We start from the raw sequence: 17989 nt of genomic DNA, 5'->3' as shown, positions 1-17989 counted from the left end.
ATCGACAGTCCCACCCCTGTCCCCCCTTGTAAATGACATCCACCCTGACGAATCGGCTTCTCTATTCCCCTGAATCCCGCCTCCCTCGCTCTGAGTGACAGGAACTCCGGCCAATCGGCTTCTCCATTCCCCGGAATCCCGCCTCCCTCACTCAGTGACAGACGCAAACAACATGTTGAGTTTCTGCTTCTTGGATTTAATGATGATCTGTGGAATCTTTGAGAAAAACTGTTTCTATTCCAGTGGTTCTCAGATTGTTTTGTTTGAAGAATCATTTTACAAATGTAATCACGGAGCCCCCAATGTAAATTATAATTCTTTATAATAACCACAATATGAACAGGTTCCATCAGTTTACAGCTGGCAGGAGGCAGGCAGACGGTGTGAAATTATGGGATGGATCTGTTAGAGACCTTTAATCCCGCAGATTGTCAGCGGCGCCGAGTTTTTCCCGTCGTGATTCAATCCCGGGCTGAAGATGGGAAAGATTCTCTCAGTGAAAGTGTGGGTGTAAGTGTGGAGATGGGACATGTTGTCCGCATTGTAAAATGACACCTGTCCACCCTCATAGTCCAGGAAAACCCCGATCTTCCGGGGATTCACACTCGGGGTGAGGGGGGTCGGTGAGGGGGAGGTGAAGGCACAATAATCACTTCCGGGACTCAGCTCCACAATCCAGAATCCGGTCTCAGGTCTCAGGGAGATAACCCCTTTCCTCTTCACAGACTCTCGGGCCACTCCCAGATCCCACCATGTCTTCTCCCCAACCTCCACCTCCCAGTAATGTCTCCCTGTTGTGAATCCCTCTGATCCCAGGACAAAGGGCCAGAAATCAAACCTCTCCGGGGTGTCAGGGAGCGGCTGCTCTTCGTCTCCGAATCTCACACTGGTCCGGTCCTCAGACAGGATGAGCCCGGGATTCGCTGTGTTCGGATCCAGAGTCAGAGAGGCTGGAGCTGGGGGAAAGTGAAAATAACACAGTCAGTGATTTAGAGAGAGCGGGTGGAGAGGGGAGAGAGTGTGAGGAGTGAGGAAGAGAGGAGAGGTTTGTGAGGGGTCAGGGAAAATGAGGGGGAGGAGAGAGTGGAAGTAGGAATGGGATGGCAATATGGAGCCGGAGGGAGGGGAGAGGAGGGGGAATAGACCAGGAAGGAGAGACAGGGAAGAGCGGAGAGAGGATAGTGAGTGACAGAGAGATAGGGAGGGGGGAATGAGAGGATAGGTGGAGGGGTGCAGTTGGGAAGAGAGAAAAGAGGCAGGAATGAGAGGGACTGGAGGGAGCCGGAGTGTAAAGAGGGAGATTGAGAGTGGGATGTGGGAGATTCAGAGTGGGATGTTTTGAGTGTGGAAGCAGGAGAGAGAACGGCAGAGCAGATGACAGGGATTGGGATAGTGGGTGAGAAAGAAAGAGCAGAGTAGAGAGAGGATCTGGAAGGCAGATAGTGTGGGAGGAAGAAATAAACAGACCCTTCCGTGTAAAGACAGGATGGGAAATAAAGCAGGAGGGGCAGGGAAGAATGTGAGAGAGAGGGAAAGGGGAGAGAGTCTGAAGAGAAGAGAGTGAGGGGGAGAAGTATAGCAGAATGATGAGGGAAGGGGATAGGAGGTGAGGTGGAGAGAGAGTATGTGTCGATGGGGGAGAATAGGAAGGTGCTGAGAGTGAGTGGGTGAGGAGCAGGGCCAGGGAGCAGGAGGGACAAATGAGTGGCTGGCAGGAAGATGGGATGATTGTGGGAAATGGGAGAGACATTGCGGGACAGATTGATTTCCAAGTTAATTAGTATCACAAGTAGGCTTACATTAACACTGTAATGAAGTTAGTGTGAAAATTCCCTAGTCACCACACTTCAGTGCCTGTTCGGGTACACTGAGGGAGAATTTAGCATCGCGAACCAGCATGTTTTTCGAACTGTGGAAGGAAATCCACGCAGACGTGAGGGAGAACGTGTGGATTCTGCACAGACGTGACCCAAACCAGGAATCGAAAGCGGCTCCCTGGCTCTGTGGGGCAGCAATGTGAACCACTGAGCCACCATGCCACACAAAGTAGGAAGAAGAGAGGAATTAAAGAGGGAGAGACAAAGGAAGAATGGGAGGTGAGTGAGAGAGGGAGAAAGGGGAGGGAGAGAATGTAGGTAGAAAGAAGTTTGTGGGGAGAAGTGGGGAGTATGTGAGCAGAGGAGCGCATAAGTGACAGGGAGTGGAAGGAGAGAGAGATAGCAGGGTTGGGGAAGGAGAATTTGAGAAAGGGAAGACAGGCTGTGAGAAGGAGAGTGGGGGGGTGGGGGTGACGGTCAAGGTTGAGGAGAGAGGGAGAGGGGACAGAGGTAGAGGAGAGAAAGCTGGAGACAGCGGCTGGGAGGTGATATCTCTGTGAAACATTGTGTAAATGTCACTGTACAGATTGTTCACAATCCGAGTCTGTAAGATATCACACAAAACCTCAATTCCAAGAACAAAAGAATTCAGAACAGGAGTAGGCCATTCGGCCCCTCGCGCCTGTTCTGAACAAGATCATGACTGATCTGATTGAATATTGACAGTGATCCGGCCTCTGCTGCTCACTGGGGTAGAGAATTCCAACACAAATGACCCTCTGATAGAAAACAAAATCTCATTTCTGTATTAAATGCGAGATTGCTAATTTTCAAAACGTGCACTATACAAGACGCCATCACAAGGGAAACATCCACTCGGCATCAATCCTGTCGAGTCCCCTCAGTGTCTTCTACGTTTCAATAAGATCACCTCTCATTCTCCTAAACTCCAATGGATATAGGCCAAATCTGCTCAGGCTTTCATGATAATATAACTGCCTTCATCCCAGGAATCAGTCTCTAATTCAATGGTCATTTCTTATATTATGTATATTAATAATTTGCATAAGGGAAGTGAATGTACTGCTGCTAAATTTGAGATGACACAACAATAGGTGGGAAGGCAAGTGCTGACGATGACAGGGTCTACAGAGGGATAAAAAAAATTAGGTGTGTGGGTGAAAGCTTGGCAGATGAAAAATAATGCAGGAAAATGTGAAGTTATGCAGATTGGTGGGAAGAATAAAGGAGCTGGATATTATTTAAATAGGGAAAGACTGCAGAAAGCTGCAGCACAGAGGGATTTGGGATCCTTGTGCATAAATCACAAAAAAGCTGGCATGCAAGCTCAGCAAGTGTTAGGGAAGACAAATGGAATATTGACCTTAATTGAAAAGGGAATGGAGTATGAAAATAGGGAGGTCTTGCTAGAACTGTACAAGTGACTAGTTCGGCCGCACCTGGAATACTGTTTTCATCCCCTGAACTCAGAAAAGACGTGCCACCATTAAAAGCAGTCCAGAGAAAGTTAATTTGATTGATTCCAAATATGGCAGGATATTTTTAACAATCAAGGCTAAGTAAGTTGGGCCTGTACTCATTGGAGTTAAGAAGAATGAGAGGTGACCTTATTGATACATACAGGATTCTCAGGGGGCTTGACAGCTTGGATGCTGATAGTTTGTTTCGCCTTGTGGGAGAGTCCACGACCAAAGGGCATATTCTCAGAGCAAAGGCTTATCCATTTCAGACAGAGATGAGGAGGAATTTCTTCTCTCAGAGGTAGTGAATTCTTGGAACTCTTCACCGCAGAGAGGTGTAAAGACTGGAACATGTCTTATGGGGCTGAGAGAGACAGATTTTTAATCAGTAATGGAATCAGGGTTATGGAAATAAGGTGGGAAAATGGAGTTGGAGGATTATCACATCAGACCAGTCCTGATCTCATTGAATGGCAAAGCAGACTCAATGAGCCAAATGGCTTACCTTTGTCTTATGATCTCATGATCTTACGGAAGGAGATCAAAATATTGCACATTACTCCAAATGCAGCCTCACTAAGTCCCTGTATGCTTGCAGGCACAATTTTTTAAATGTGATTGCCCTGACAAGAAACACTAACATTCCATTTATATTCCTAATTACTTGCTGTAAATGCAGACTAAGGTTTTGTGATTTTTACACTAGGACACCCAGGTCCCTCTCTACACTAAAGTTCTGAGTTTCTCAGTGCGATATCAGACCAGACCCCAAATTTGTTACAATATTGGATGAGGCTCCATATTCGGTTGTGTTCAGAATGGGAACAATCAACGTTTTTTTTGGTGCACAGAACAACTTTGAAATCCCAGTTGCTGAAGAAGGGTATAAAGCGATGAGATTCAATAATTTGAAAGAAATACAATAATTTTTGAGACAGCGTCAGGTTGGCAATGCTGCCTCACAGCTCCAGAGACATGGGTTCAATTCCAACCTTGGGTCACTGTCTGTGTTGAGGTTTGCACGTTCTCCCTGTGTCTGCATGGGTTGCCTCCAGGTGCTCCCGTTTCCTCCCCACATCAATGATGTGTGGATTAGGTGGATTGGCAATGTTAAATTGCCCCTTTAATTTTTGTGTGTGAGTGTGTGCCCTGTGGTGGATTGGTGTCTTAACACCCTGTGCCTGTCGGCATTGTCTCTGACTCGCCAGGACCCTGAATTAGAGTAAGTGGGGAAGTGAGGAATAATTTTTTCTATGAAAGAGTCAACAAAGCAAACAGTTAATACTATATATCTTATACATGAATAATGAATGAGGTAACCATGAATTAAAAGGAAATCCTAATTACTCACTAAGAGGATAAAGCCATAAGATTCCATAATTTGAAAGAAACACAACGCACAGTGGTGCATTGGTTCGGCTGCTACCCCACAGCTCCAGGCACTGGTCTCACACACACCTCAAACCTCATGTTAGATGACATGACCGAGGCAGAACACACAGACTTTCTCAATAATCTGTCCAAATGTCAATGATCACCATTCATTAAAAACCTTCCATAAATAATGGAGGATCAGGTGACTGGCATTAATGAGGAACAACAAGATGCTTTTATGCTTATAAGAATAGTAGAAATAGAGAAATGAATGAGATTTGAAGTAGATAAATTTCCCCAGACTTGGTGATCTCTTTCTCAGATGCTGAAAGTCATGACTGTCAAGAAAGTTGATGCATTGGTGGCTATCTTTCAAAATTCTACAGACCCTGCAATTGTTCCTGCAGATTGGAAGGTGCAAATGTAACTCCGATGTTTAAGAAAGAAGGGAGAGAGAATATGGAGAATGAAAAACTTGTTAGCCTGACATTAGTCCGAAGGAAAATGCTAGGATCTGTAACAAATGATGTAATAACTGAACACTGAGAAAATAATGGTGAACTTGGGCACAGTCTGGATTTCTGAAAAAGAATCAGTTTAACAAACTGCATAGGAACAGGCCCTTTGGCCTTCCAATCCTGCACCGACCATGCTGCCCAACTTAACTAAAACCCTCTACCCTTTTGGGGACCATATCCCTCTGTTCCCTCCTATTCATGTACTTGTCAAGACACCCCTTAAAGTCACTACGGTATCCGCTTCCACTACCTTCCCTGGCAACCCAGTTCCAGGGACCCACTCTCTGAGTAAAAAATTTGTCCAGATCAATTTCCATCTGCCATCTCTCCGCCCAAGTCACCAACTGCTGTGTCCCCTGATGGTCCTCATCGCTATCCACAAATCCACCAACCTTTTCGTCATCCGCAATCTTAGTAATCAATCCAGTTACATTTTCCTCTAAATCATTCATATATATTACAAACAGCAAAGATCCCAGTACTGATCCCGAAGGATCACCACTTGTCACAGCCCTCCATTCAGAAACACACCCTTTCATTCACCCCTTTGCAGCAGGCGACGGTGCAGAGGGACCTCGGGGTCCTTGTGCATGAGTTGCAAAAACCCAGCTTGCAGGTGCAGCAGGTGGTCAGGAAGGCGAATGGGATGCTGGCCTTCATAGCGAGGGGGATTGAATATAAAAGTAGGGAGGTCTTGCTGCGGCTGTATAGGGCATTGGTGAGGCCGCAGCTGGAGTACTGTGTGCAGTTTTGGGCGCCGCACCTGCGCAAGGATATTTTGGCCCTGGAGGGAGTGCAGAGGAGGTTTACTAGGCTGATACCGGAGTTGAGGGGATTGAGCTATGAGGAGAGGCTGAATAAACTAGGCTTGTGCTCGTTAGAGTTTAGAAGAATGAGGGGAGATCTCATTGAGACGTATAAGATGATGAATGGGATGGATAGGATAGAGGTGGAGAGACTCTTCCCGCTCAAAAAAGACAGTAGGACTAGGGGGCACAGCCTCAAGATAAAGGGGAGGCGGTTTAGAACGGAGTTGAGGAGGAACTTCTTCACTCAAAGGGTGGTGAATCTCTGGAATTCTCTGCCCGTTGAAGTGGTGGAGGCTGCCTCGCTAAATATTTTTAAGAAGCGGGTTGATGGGTTCTTGATAAGAGAGGGGATTAAGGGTTATGGGGAGAGGGCGGGAAAGTGGAACTGAGCCACGACAGATCAGCCATGATCTTATTGAATGGCGGGGCAGGCTCGAAGGGCTAGATGGCCTACTCCTGCTCTTATTTCTTATGTTCTTATGTTCTTATTCCTACGCTCTGTCTTCTTTGACTTTATCCACTTTGCTAGTTCACCTCTGATCCCATGCAACTTTAGCTTCTGCACCAGTCTGTCATGAGGGACCTTGTCAAAGGCCTTACTGACGTCCATGTAGACAACATCCACTGCCCTAGTCTCATCAGTCATCTTTGTCACCTCCTCGAAAAACTCGATCAAGTTCGTGAGACACGACCTCCTCTTCACAAAACCATGTTGGCTCTCACTAATATGTCCACTTATTTCCAAGAGGGAATATATCCTGTCTCGAAGAATCTTCTCCAATAATTTCCCTACTACTGAAGTAAGGCTCATCGGATTGGAATTACCTGGATTATTCTTGCTACCCTTCTTAAACGTAGGAACAACATTAGGTGTTCTCCAATCCTCTGGGGCCTTCTCTGTAGCTAGTGAGGATGCAAAGATTTCTCTCAAGGCCCCAGAAATTTCCTCCCTAGCCTCTCTCAGTATTCTGGGCTATATGCCATGAGGCCCTGGGGATATGGAGGGCATTAGATATGACGAGAGGTTGGAGAAGCTTGTTTTGTTCTCACTGGAACAATGGAGGTTGAGGGGCGAATTGATAGATTATGAGGGGCATAGACAGAGTTGACATTCAGAAGCTTTCTCCCAAGGTGGAAGAGTCAATTACTAGTGAGCATAAGTTTAAGTTGCGAGGGACAACGTTTATAGGAGATGTACGAGGTAAGTTTTTTTACACAGAGGGTGATACGTGTCTGGGACTCTCTGCTGAGAGAGGTGGAAGGAGATACGATAGTGGCTTTTAAGGGGAGTCTTGACAAATACATGAATAGGGTGGGAATGGAGGGATATGGTTCCCGTAAGGGCAGGGGGTTTTCGTTCAGTTGGACAGCATGGTCGATGCAGGTTTGGAAGGCCTATGGGCGTGTTCCTGTGCTGTAATTTTCTTTGTTCTTTGATATGTTGACCTTCATCGTGAGAGGATTTGAGTATTGGAATGGGGATGTTTTGCTGCAATTATATAGCACATTGGTGAGGCCACACCTGGACTACTGTGTGCAGTTTTGACCTCCTTATCTGAGGAAGGATGTCCTTGCTATAGAGGGAATACAGCGAAGGATTACCAGGCTGATTTCTTGGGTGGCAGGTCTGTCACATGAGGACAGACTAAGTCGGTTAGGATTATAGTCACTGCAGTTTAGAAGGGTGAAAGGGGATCTCATAGAAACTTTAAAATTCTAACAGAGTTAGACAGGATAGATTCGTAAAGAATGTTCCAAATCGTGGAGGAGTCTGGAATGAGGGGTCATAGTTTGAGGATAAGGGGTAAACCTTTTAGAACTGAGGTGAGGAGAAATTTCTTCACCCAGAGGATGGTGAATCTGTGGAATTCACAATAACTGAATGTAGTTGAGGCCAAAATGTTGTGTGATTTTGAAAATAAATTAGATATAGTTCTTGGGGCTAATGGATCAAGAGATATGGGGAGAAGGGGGGATCAGGATATTGAATCTGATGATCCACCATGATCAAATTAAAAAGCAGAGCATGTTTGAAGGGCCAAATGGCCAACTCCTGCTTCTAGATTGTATGTTAACGAGAGAACTATCTGGAGTGGCAGTTATCTGTCAACCACCTGAAATCAGTTCGTTCATGAGTGTTAATCAGTGCAGCAGGAAGTAAAACTAGCAAGCGACTCAGCAGACGGTCTATAAATAAGACACACCTTTGAAAATGCATGGCCAGTAATAGGTGCATGAGACAGGTGACTGCGCTGGACTGGGATGGAGACTGAATGAGGGGCGAATCAGGTTCATGTGGGAATGAAATGCACAGGGGAAAGAAATGTGGTTATCATTGGAATTATTCTAAGTTAATTAAGTGAGTAATTTAATTAAATTTAAGTAGATAACATGAGGAACAATGCAAGATAGGTGTTATGTTGCAGTTGAGGAATGTGTGATTTTGGATGTCCAGGTAATCCATGACTAACACACCTACAGAAAGTGTAAGCAGCTGGAGGACTTCCAGATCAGAATTAGTGAGTTAGAGGCTGAACTGCAGACACTGCACAATGAAAGGGAATGGGAGAAATCCCTGGATAATTTGATCTGGAATATGGTCACATCTCTTAGAATAGGGTCATTTGTTTTGGTCAGCAGTGAGTGACAAGAAGATGTGATCGAGAGCGAGACAAGGAAAGGGACTGAGCAGACAGTAATGGAGGAACCTCAGACTTCGCAGTTGTTGAAAAGAGTTGAGGTGCTTATAATCTGTGTGGATGAAAACAAAGGCTGAAAAGTGAGTGAGCAGTCTAACCATGGCACTATGATACAGGAAGCCTATCAAGTGGAGGATAACAAACAGGAATGTGGTTGCAGTCGCGGACAATATAGTGTGGGACACAGATACTGATCTCTGCAGCAAAAGCGAGAGCCCAGACAACTCAGTTGCTTGATCGTACCAGAGTTCTGAGCTGGAGAGGAATTTTCACTAAGTGGGAGGATCCAGTTGGCATGGACTATTTAGGTAACATAACATAAGAAATAGGAGCAGGAGTAGGCCATCCAGCCCTTCGAGCCTGCCCCGCCATTCAATAAGATCATGGCTGATCTGTCGTGGCTCAGTTCCACTTTCCCGCCCTCTCCCCATAACCCTTAATCCCCTCTCTTATCAAGAACCCATCAACCCGCTTCTTAAACATATTTAGCGAGGCAGCCTCCACCACTTCAACGGGCAGAGAGTTCCAGAGATTCACCACCCTTTGAGTGAAGAAGTTCCTCCTCAACTCTGTTCTAAACCGCCTCCCCCTTATCTTGAGGCTGTGCCCCCTAGTCCTACTGTCTTTTTTGAGCGGGAAGAGTCTCTCCACCTCTATCCTATCCATCCCATTCATCATCTTATACGTCTCAATGAGATCTCCCCTCATTCTTCTAAAGACATAGACAGGACAAGCAAAGAAGATTGTCCTGGTCCACTCCTCTAATGGTCAATCAGGGTGATATTGTGGGCTGGGACACTGAGGTTGGAGGGAAATGGTCACACAAGCAGGGGTATTTGGGATGTCTGTAAAGGGCTTAGTCACCATGAGATGCTCAGTACAAATTAAGGAGCAGAACCTCAAAGGTAATAATCTCTGGATCATTACCTGAGCTAGATGTAAACTGGCAGAGGGAAAATGAGATGGCAAAGATGAATGTTCAAAGGCTGGTGTCTGTCATGGGCATTGGCACCAGTATTGGGGATAGTGGGTTGTTTTGATTTGATTTATTATTGTCACATTTATACTGTGAAAAATATTGCTTCTTGCAGGCTATACAGATGAAAAGTACTATTCATAGAGTACATATGAGAGAAGGAAAGTATAGGATGCCGAATATAGTGTTACAGTTACAGATGGGGTGAAGAGAAAGCCAACTTAATATATGATAACACCAATCAAAAGTCTGATGGCAGCAAGGAAGAAGCTGTTCTTGAGTTGGTTTGTACGTGAGGGGGATTGAATATAAAAGTAGGGAGGTCTTGCTGCAGCTGTATAGGGCATTGGTGAGGCCGCAGCTGGAGTACTGTGTGCAGTTTTGGGCGCCGCACCTGCGCAAGGATATTTTGGCCTTGGAGGGAGTGCAGAGGAGGTTTACTAGGCTGATACCGGAGTTGAGGGGGTTGAGCTATGAGGAGAGGCTGAATAAACTAGGCTTGTACTCGTTAGAGTTTAGAAGAATGAGGGGAGATCTCATTGAGACATATAAGATGATGAATGGGATGGATAGGATAGAGGTGGAGAGACTCTTCCCGCTCAAAAAAGACAGTAGGACTAGGGGGCACAGCCTCAAGATAAAGGGGGGGCGGTTTAGAACGGAGTTGAGGAGGAACTTCTTCACTCAAAGGGTGGTGAATCTCTGGAATTCTCTGCCCGTTGAAGTGGTGGAGGCTGCCTCGCTAAATATTTTTAAGAAGCGGGTTGATGGGTTTTTGATAAGAGAGGGGATTAAGGGTTATGGGGAGAGGGCGGGAAAGTGGAACTGAGCCACGACAGATCAGCCATGATCTTATTGAATGGCGGGGCAGGCTCGAAGGGCCAGATGGCCTACTCCTGCTCCTATTTCTTATGTTCTTATGTTCTTATGTATTCTCAGACTTTTGTATATTTTTCCCGACAGATACAAGAAGTAGGAAGAGAATATGTCCAGGGTGCACAGGGTACTTGATTATGTTGGCTGCTTTCCCTGAGGCAGCGGGAAGTGTAGATGGAGTCAATGGATGGGGGATTGGTTTGCATGATGGATTAGGCTACAACTTGGTAGTTTGTTGCCGTTTTGGTCAAAGCAGGAGCCATATCAATGCTTTCTATGGTGCATCTGTAAAAGTTGGTGAGAGTCATGGTGGTCATGCTAAATTTCCTAAGCCTCCTGAGAAAGTACAGGCACTGTTGATCTTTCTTAACTATCGTATTGGCATGGAGGGACCAGGACAGGCTATTAGTGATCTGAACACCTTGAAATCTGAAGCTCTCGACCATTTCCACTTCCTCCCTGTTCTTGTAGCCAGGAGCATGTCCTCCAATACATTTCCTGAAGTTGATGACTCTCGCTCACTTTACGACATTGAGGGAGATTGTCGTCACACCATTTTGCCAGATTCTCTATCTCTTTCCTGTAGCCCATCTCATCATTGTTTGAGATTTGACCCACTACGGTTGTATCATCAGCAAATTTGAATATTGGGCTGGAGGGGAATTTGGCCACGTGGTCATAGGTGTTTGAGGAGTATCGTCAGGGACTGAGGAAATAGCCTTGTGGAGCACTGGAGTTGAGGATGATCACAGAGGAGATGTTGTCACCTGTCCTTACTGAATTGCAGTCTGTAGAAAAGAAATCTAGGATCCAGTTGCAAAAGGAGGAGCCAAGCCAAAGGCCAGGGAATTTCAAGATGAGTTTTGTAGGAATAATGGTGTTGAAGGCTGAGCTGTAGTCAATAAATAGGAGTCTGACATAGGTGTTCTTGTTAACGAGGTGATCCAGGTTTGAGTGTCGGGTCGGGGAAATGGCGTCTGCTGTGGACCTTTTGCGGTGATATGCCAACTGTCGTGGATCCAGTCAATCTGGGAGGCTGGAATTGATTCGTGCCATGACTAACCTTTCAAAGCATTTCATAATGGTGGATGTTAGAACCACCGGACGGTAGTCAAGTTAAAGTTTATTTATTAGTCACAAGTAAGGCTTACATTAACACTGCAATGTAGTTTCTGTGAAATTCCCCTAGTCGCCACAGTCTGGCCCCTGTTCCAGTCAATGCACCTAACCAGCATGTCTTTCAGAATGTGGGAGGAAACCGGAGCACCTGGAGGAAACCCAAGCTAACACATGGAGAACGTGCAAACTACACACAGACAGTGACCCAAGCTGGGAATCGAACCCAAGTCCCTGCTAACCACTGTGCTATCTTGCCACCTCCCCCACCCACCCACCACCCCCACCCACCCCATGCTGGGACGGTCTACACCTGAACTGCTGGGATGAGTGTTCCAGGAAATTGCATAACACGGGAAGTTAAAAAGGGCTTCAAACTAAACTCAGAGGGTAAACTACTTTGAATACATTTGGCAAATCCAGGGGGAGATTCAAGGCAAGAAACCATGAAAATAATATGGGAAATGGGGATCAGAGAATAACGGGAATGGACAAACAGATAAAACCTACGAATACACCAAGTGTCAAGACTAATTAGTACAAAGATAATAAAAATATGAAACTAAAGGCTCTGTATCTGAATGCACACAAGATTCATAATAAAGTTAACAAATTGATAACACATATTGAAGTAAATGAATATGATCTGATTACAGAGACATTGCTGCAGGAGGAAAGGATAACATTTACTCATATTCAAGAAGAATAGAAAGCTAGGTAAAAGTGGAGTGGGAGCACTGTTTATCAAGGGCCTCATTGGTGCAATAGCTGGAGATGATCCTGGTTCAGGAAATCCGGATATAAAATCGGTTCGGAGATGAGGAATAGTAGGGGAAAGAAGTCAATAGTGGGAGTCGTCGACAATCCTTGCAACAGTAGCCACAATGTGGGTCACAGATGAAGAGACAGTAATAATCATGGGTGATTGTCATCTAAATATAAACCAGAAAAACCAGGCTGTAGTTGCCTGGATGGGGAGTTCACAGAATTCTATTGAGGAAATTTCTCATAGCGGAACGTTCTAGAATTAACCAGAGAGTAGGTTATATTAGACTTGTCTTTATGTAAAGTGACAGGAATAATTAGTGAATTCTGAGTGAAGGCAGCACTTGGTCACCGCAACTACAATATGATTGAATTTGAAATCCTGTTTGAAAGGGAAAAGAGAGGGTCTAAGTTCGGTATTTTAAACTGAAATAGGGGCAACTATCTGATCATGAAAGCTAAGCTAGTTGTAGTGAACTGGGTCCCCAGGCTTGGGGATATATCGACACAGAAGCAAAGGCAGATATTTAAGATGATATTTCAGAATATTCAGAATAAATATATTCCTACTGTAAAGAAAATCCCCAATGGGAGGACCCACCATCTGTGGCTCACTGAAGAAGTTAAGGAAAGGCTCAAATTCATGGAAAAACATATAACTGAGCAAAGATGAATGGCAGGACAGATGACTGATGAGAATGTCAAGAATGGCAGAGATCAAACCCCCACAATAATGTAGCAGCAGCAAAATAGGTATCCAGTGTTCCCACACTAAACATAAGGAGAAGTCACATTGTCTGTACAAACTGGAGACATTTGATATAACTGGAGACTCAATACAACCTTGATCTTCCATTGGATGGTGATGCCCCACCCAGAGGAACAACCTATACAATTAGTCCCTGGTCTTAATGGGGCCACCGGAAACCCTAATAGAAATGATATAAGGAGTTATTTGCTCTGTTTCCTTTCTAATATTTATACCGGAAATGACAACATCAAAACAGAACACTTCATCATCATCACAATGCTGTTCCTGTGATCTTGCTTGGAAATTGGTTTTCTCATTTTCTACATTCAAATACTGACTGTTCCTTAGAATAATTCCTCTGGTTCTAAAGTGTTTAGGCTCACACTGCAGGAATGAAGGGAGCTTTTGATGATTTCTCTGTGACCAGGAGGTGAGTTATTTTTCTTACTCCTGCTTGCTGCTCCTTTCTCTCTCACTCCTGCTGTGTATTCATGAGGATTTCTTGTCCCCTGTTCCCTCCTCAGGAACGACAGAACATTTTCCCACACTGCAAACCCGCAGGAAACTGGACAGAGATTTTGTTCTGAAGATCAGCCCTCAGAATGGATTGGGCCTCTGATCGAATTCGAAGAGTGAGCAGTTTGTTCATTGGTTCACTACCTCAATGGAGTCGCTCAAAAACTCAACCTCACTCAATCCAAACTGCCCTGTCATCCTCCCTATTTTAGATGTAAAGCTTTGATCTCGACTCTGTGACTGTGTGAAACCTGTGGACGTTTATAACCACACTTATATTCCAGATCTTGAACATTTCAATAAGATCACCACATTCCCTCCCTTATCCACTGCAGACTCGCACTTTCTGCATCCATCCTCTTGATTAAGGTGTCGAATTCCACCAAACAGATTATCTGCCGTTTAACACCTACTGTCTGATGTCTGTGTGTCTTCGTGATAAATGATGATAAAAAAAATGTTTCCCACAATGACAGAGGAGACCAGTCCAGTCTCCTGGAGCAATTCCATTTCACATCCTGAGATTGGTGCTCTATTCCGCTGGTTATACAGATCCCTTCACTGCTTTGACACACAGTGCTGATGGCTTCAAACACTAACCCAGAGGAACCTCAGAAAGAGAAATATGAGAATGGGGAGACTGCAGGTATTAACAACTGGAAATGTGAGTATTTAAGCTGGATCTTTGGAGCCCATTCAATATATTTACAACTGGATTGATAAGCAGGACAATTAATACGAGACTTACCGGGGTTAATGAAGTTTATCATTTCTCTCCATGTTCTGTACTGTAAAAGGTCTTTGTACTTTCTGATAGGCAGGGCGGCAGCAGATACTGAGAGTTTGTTAGACTCCTCACTAATCCTGTAAATGGTAAAAATGATGCTATGAATTTGTCTTTGTTAGAAGATTTAGAACTTATTTAAATGGTCAAGTTTACAGCATGTTTGATGACAGAGAAAATGTACAAAGTGAAATGCTAATCTTGTTTCTCTAAATGAGAAATAAATAACTTTTAAATTCAAGGGCAGAGAATGGAAACAGCCATCTCTTGAAAAGGTTCAAAACCTGATAACAGACATCACAGACTGCAGGAAATGATAAATATTTAGCCTGTCCACTTGCAGTATGATAAACAAAGTTTGTAGGACAAAGACAAAGACTGAAAACACCCCAAAGCTGAATATCCAATTCTGCAATCTCTGGCCCCACAACTCTCCCAGAATCCTGCTCTTCTCTACTTCCGACACCTTGAACATCTCTGATTTCAGTCACTCCCCCATTGGGAGCTGGACCTTCAGCTGTCGAGGTTCTGAGCTCTGGAATTCTCTCCCTGATCCTCGCTATCTTTCTTTTTTCTTCCTTGAAGACGCTCTCTGAAATCTACCTCTATCATCCAAATTAATCTTTCCTTATTTGGCTCTGTGTCAATTTACTTTATAATGCTCCTGTGAAACTCCTTACGGTATTAATTTCCACTAAAAGTTCGATACGAATACAAGTGCTGTGTTGTTAAGGACGCAGAGCCAATTTTTATTTCGTATAAACTTAGAATCCATTCTCCCTTTAACCTGAGACTTTCTCGGGTTGGTCAGGCTCCATGCAGGGACATGGGTGTCCCACTCCTTAGAAACATGGACCGCGCGGTTCTCTCAGGGTCAGTGGGAAGGTCACAGACACTAACAGCCAACATCGGGCAAGTGATCACTTCCGGCCTGGTTGTATTATTTACACTTCCCTGTTATTTATTACAATATCGTTGAACAGTTATGTAAAACCACTGTAATGAGGTGAGTTATCATAAAGTTCTCGTCAGTGTGTATACGCGGAGCTTATCATTTCCTGCAGTGTGTGATGTCTTGGTAACTAATGACCGAACATTTAAAGTTGTGACAACAACCAATAAATAAATACAAAATAACACTTCACTGAGTTTATTTTACCAAACTGCAGAGTTTCAGTAAAGAACATGTCCTACCTTCTCTTCCGACAAGCTTCCTCCTGAAAGAAATGAATGAGGAACAGTGAGGATGACATTAACAGATTTCAGGAGCAGTTCGACAGGCTGGTGAAATGAGCAGACTCAGAGCAGATGAGATTTCACACGGAAATGTAAAGTGATGCATTTTGGAAGGAAGATTGTGGAGAGTCAAATAAACTGGAATTGAACATCAGTCCTGCTCACAGACACAGTGACTCACACACCGTCCCAGACACACCCACACACTCACAACATGGAACTGGAACCGGATTACAATGGGAGTTCCAGGGGTACATTGAACTCGGGAAACATGGAAATAATCACAAAGCAAGTGCGAAAATCAAGAAAACTCATTCTCAGGAGGTTACAGGAATTCCCGGGAATCTGCAGATAGTGTGGGAGCCATTAGATCCGAGACAACAGGAAAACGGTTCAGGAAGGGACACACAATTCTGTTCAATTCAGTTCGTATTTTTCAGTAAATTCTATATTAATTTCACCATTACCATCAGTTATTTAGTGACTGTGTGACGTTTCCCTGAACTGAGCTGCAATATATTCCCTCACCTTCAGAAATATCAGCTGGTCGTTTTGCTCCATCTGTTTCTGCAACTTTGAGAGTTTCTCCTCAATAGAATTTAAATTCTCCTGAATCTCCCGAAGGTTTCTCTCCATTGGTTTTAGAATCCTCTCCTCTTCTTCCCTGAGGTCTCTGAGTAATCGCTGCTCTTTCTCAGTGAGAATCTGGCGCATTTTGGTGAACTCGGATGTGATGTGGGTCTGAAGACTGCTCGACTGTTCCTACCCAATGAAATGTGAAATATAATTAATGTCCCGCGATAGAGCGAACAAACCGAATCGAGATCCCAGAAAATCAGCACAGGGAGACCTTACCCTAACTTCAGAAACCTTCTCTTTCTGTTTCTCTTCCATTTCTAGAACCGCCGATTTCTTCTCTGTGAGAGAATCGAGGGAAGATTTGAGCTGATCCTGGGATTGGGAGAGAAAATCACAGAATGAAAGTGCTGGATGTTGAAAATGTGATAAAACTATCAGGTAAATAATATTCCCCTTTTACCTTGTAGATTTCAACAGCTTCTTTAATGGGCATGAAATTATGAGATTTGTGTTCCCGCGAATCTCTACAAATCAGACAGAGCAATTTCTTGTCAGTTTCACAAAACAGCTTCAGTTCTTCCTGGTGTTCCTCACAGTGAAGTTTACTTTCCTTCTCTTTCGGATTCAGCTTTAATTGTCGAGCTTTCTCGGCCAGATTCGCTAAGGCCCGATTTACCCTGAGGTTTCTTTCCGGAAACTCCTCTCTACATTCCGGGCAGTTTATCTCCTTCTTTTCCCAACACTGGGTGATACAGGAGCGGCAGAAGTTGTGTCCACAATCCAGTGTTACCGGATCTGTGAAGAAATCGAGACAAATGGGACAAATTGTCTCCTCGGTCCAGCTCTCTGCTTGTTGTCTGGAAGCCATGTTCACACTCAGCACTTCCTGATTCAAACCGCTTTCAGTTTCGGTGTTACTGCCGCACATCCTCAGTTCAGCTATTTACTGATAAAGTTCACTGCAGCACTCAGGGAATTATTATTACAGAGTGGGCCATGTCCCCGCCACTTTCACACTGGAGATAACAACTGGCGCGGTCTAAAGTATAACGGAGGGAAATCATTGAACTCAGTCGGAGGCAGGTTGGGCTCCCGGGGATGTTGACAGTGGAAAGAGAGAGAGAGAGATGGAGAGATAGAATGGGGAGAAGAGGTGGAGATGGGAGGGATCGAGATTCCATTACATTTCTCTTCAGCCTGAACCCAGTGCCGATTAAAACCACTCTGGTGAAACTCGGTGTGTGATCCAGATCCAGAAATTGAATTGTGTTCATGACTGCAGCCGCTCACATTAAAACATCAAGTACTATAAATGTCAAGGAGACATTTTACACAGCAGGTATCGGGAAGATATTTAGAGGGTTCCACCTGTAGAGTTTGGTTTATTTTCTAGAAAGAGAAACTTACAGTTTTATAAATGTTTATGAATTCCTCCCAGGGACCCCAATCCAGAGAAACATCAACTGATGACGGAGCGAAAACAGAAAATGCTGGAAAATCTCAGCAGGTCTGTCAGCACCTGTGGAGAGAGAACAGAGCTAATGTTTCGAGTCTGGATGTCTCTTCATCAGGTTCCAGCATCCGCAGTAATTTGCTTTTAGCCGATGAGGGAACATTTGAAGTGGAATCTTCCTCCAATATTGGGCGGAGTTTCTTCACACAGAGAGTGGGGAGAATGTGGAACTCGCTGTC

General features: G+C 44.5%; 1 protein-coding gene across 1 annotated transcript; it reads right to left on the bottom strand.

Annotated features, from left to right (window-relative positions):
- Nucleotides 1-405: 405 nt before the first annotated feature.
- On the bottom strand, nucleotides 406-17165 carry LOC145348209 (zinc-binding protein A33-like). The gene is made up of 7 exons (XM_080196419.1): nucleotides 16758-17165; nucleotides 16574-16669; nucleotides 16247-16480; nucleotides 15974-16063; nucleotides 15677-15699; nucleotides 14447-14562; nucleotides 406-956 (listed from the first exon to the last, which is right to left on the bottom strand). The coding sequence occupies exons 1-7, from the start codon at nucleotides 17163-17165 to the stop codon at nucleotides 406-408; spliced, it is 1518 nt and encodes a 505-aa protein (XP_080052545.1).
- Nucleotides 17166-17989: the final 824 nt, after the last annotated feature.

This window comes from Carcharhinus amblyrhynchos, chromosome 9 (genome assembly GCF_965287045.1).
Source record: "Carcharhinus amblyrhynchos chromosome 9, sCarAmb.v2.hapA, whole genome shotgun sequence".
NCBI lineage: Eukaryota > Metazoa > Chordata > Chondrichthyes > Carcharhiniformes > Carcharhinidae > Carcharhinus > Carcharhinus amblyrhynchos.
The sequence above is the reverse complement of the archived record's forward strand: the minus strand, read 5'-3'. Positions and strand labels throughout refer to the sequence as shown.

Excerpts from the sequence above, each read along its gene's own strand:
- LOC145348209 (XM_080196419.1), bottom strand. The coding sequence starts at position 17,165 with ATGGCTTCCAGACAACAAGCAGAGAGCTGGACCGAGGAGACAATTTGT. Across the intron at positions 16,064-16,246 it reads ACCAGCTGATATTTCTGAAG|ATTCCCGGGAATTCCTGTAA; the intron begins GTGAGGGAATAT and ends CACTATCTGCAG. Across the intron at positions 15,700-15,973 it reads CCATGTTTCCCGAGTTCAAT|GAGGAAGCTTGTCGGAAGAG; the intron begins GTACCCCTGGAA and ends CATTTCTTTCAG.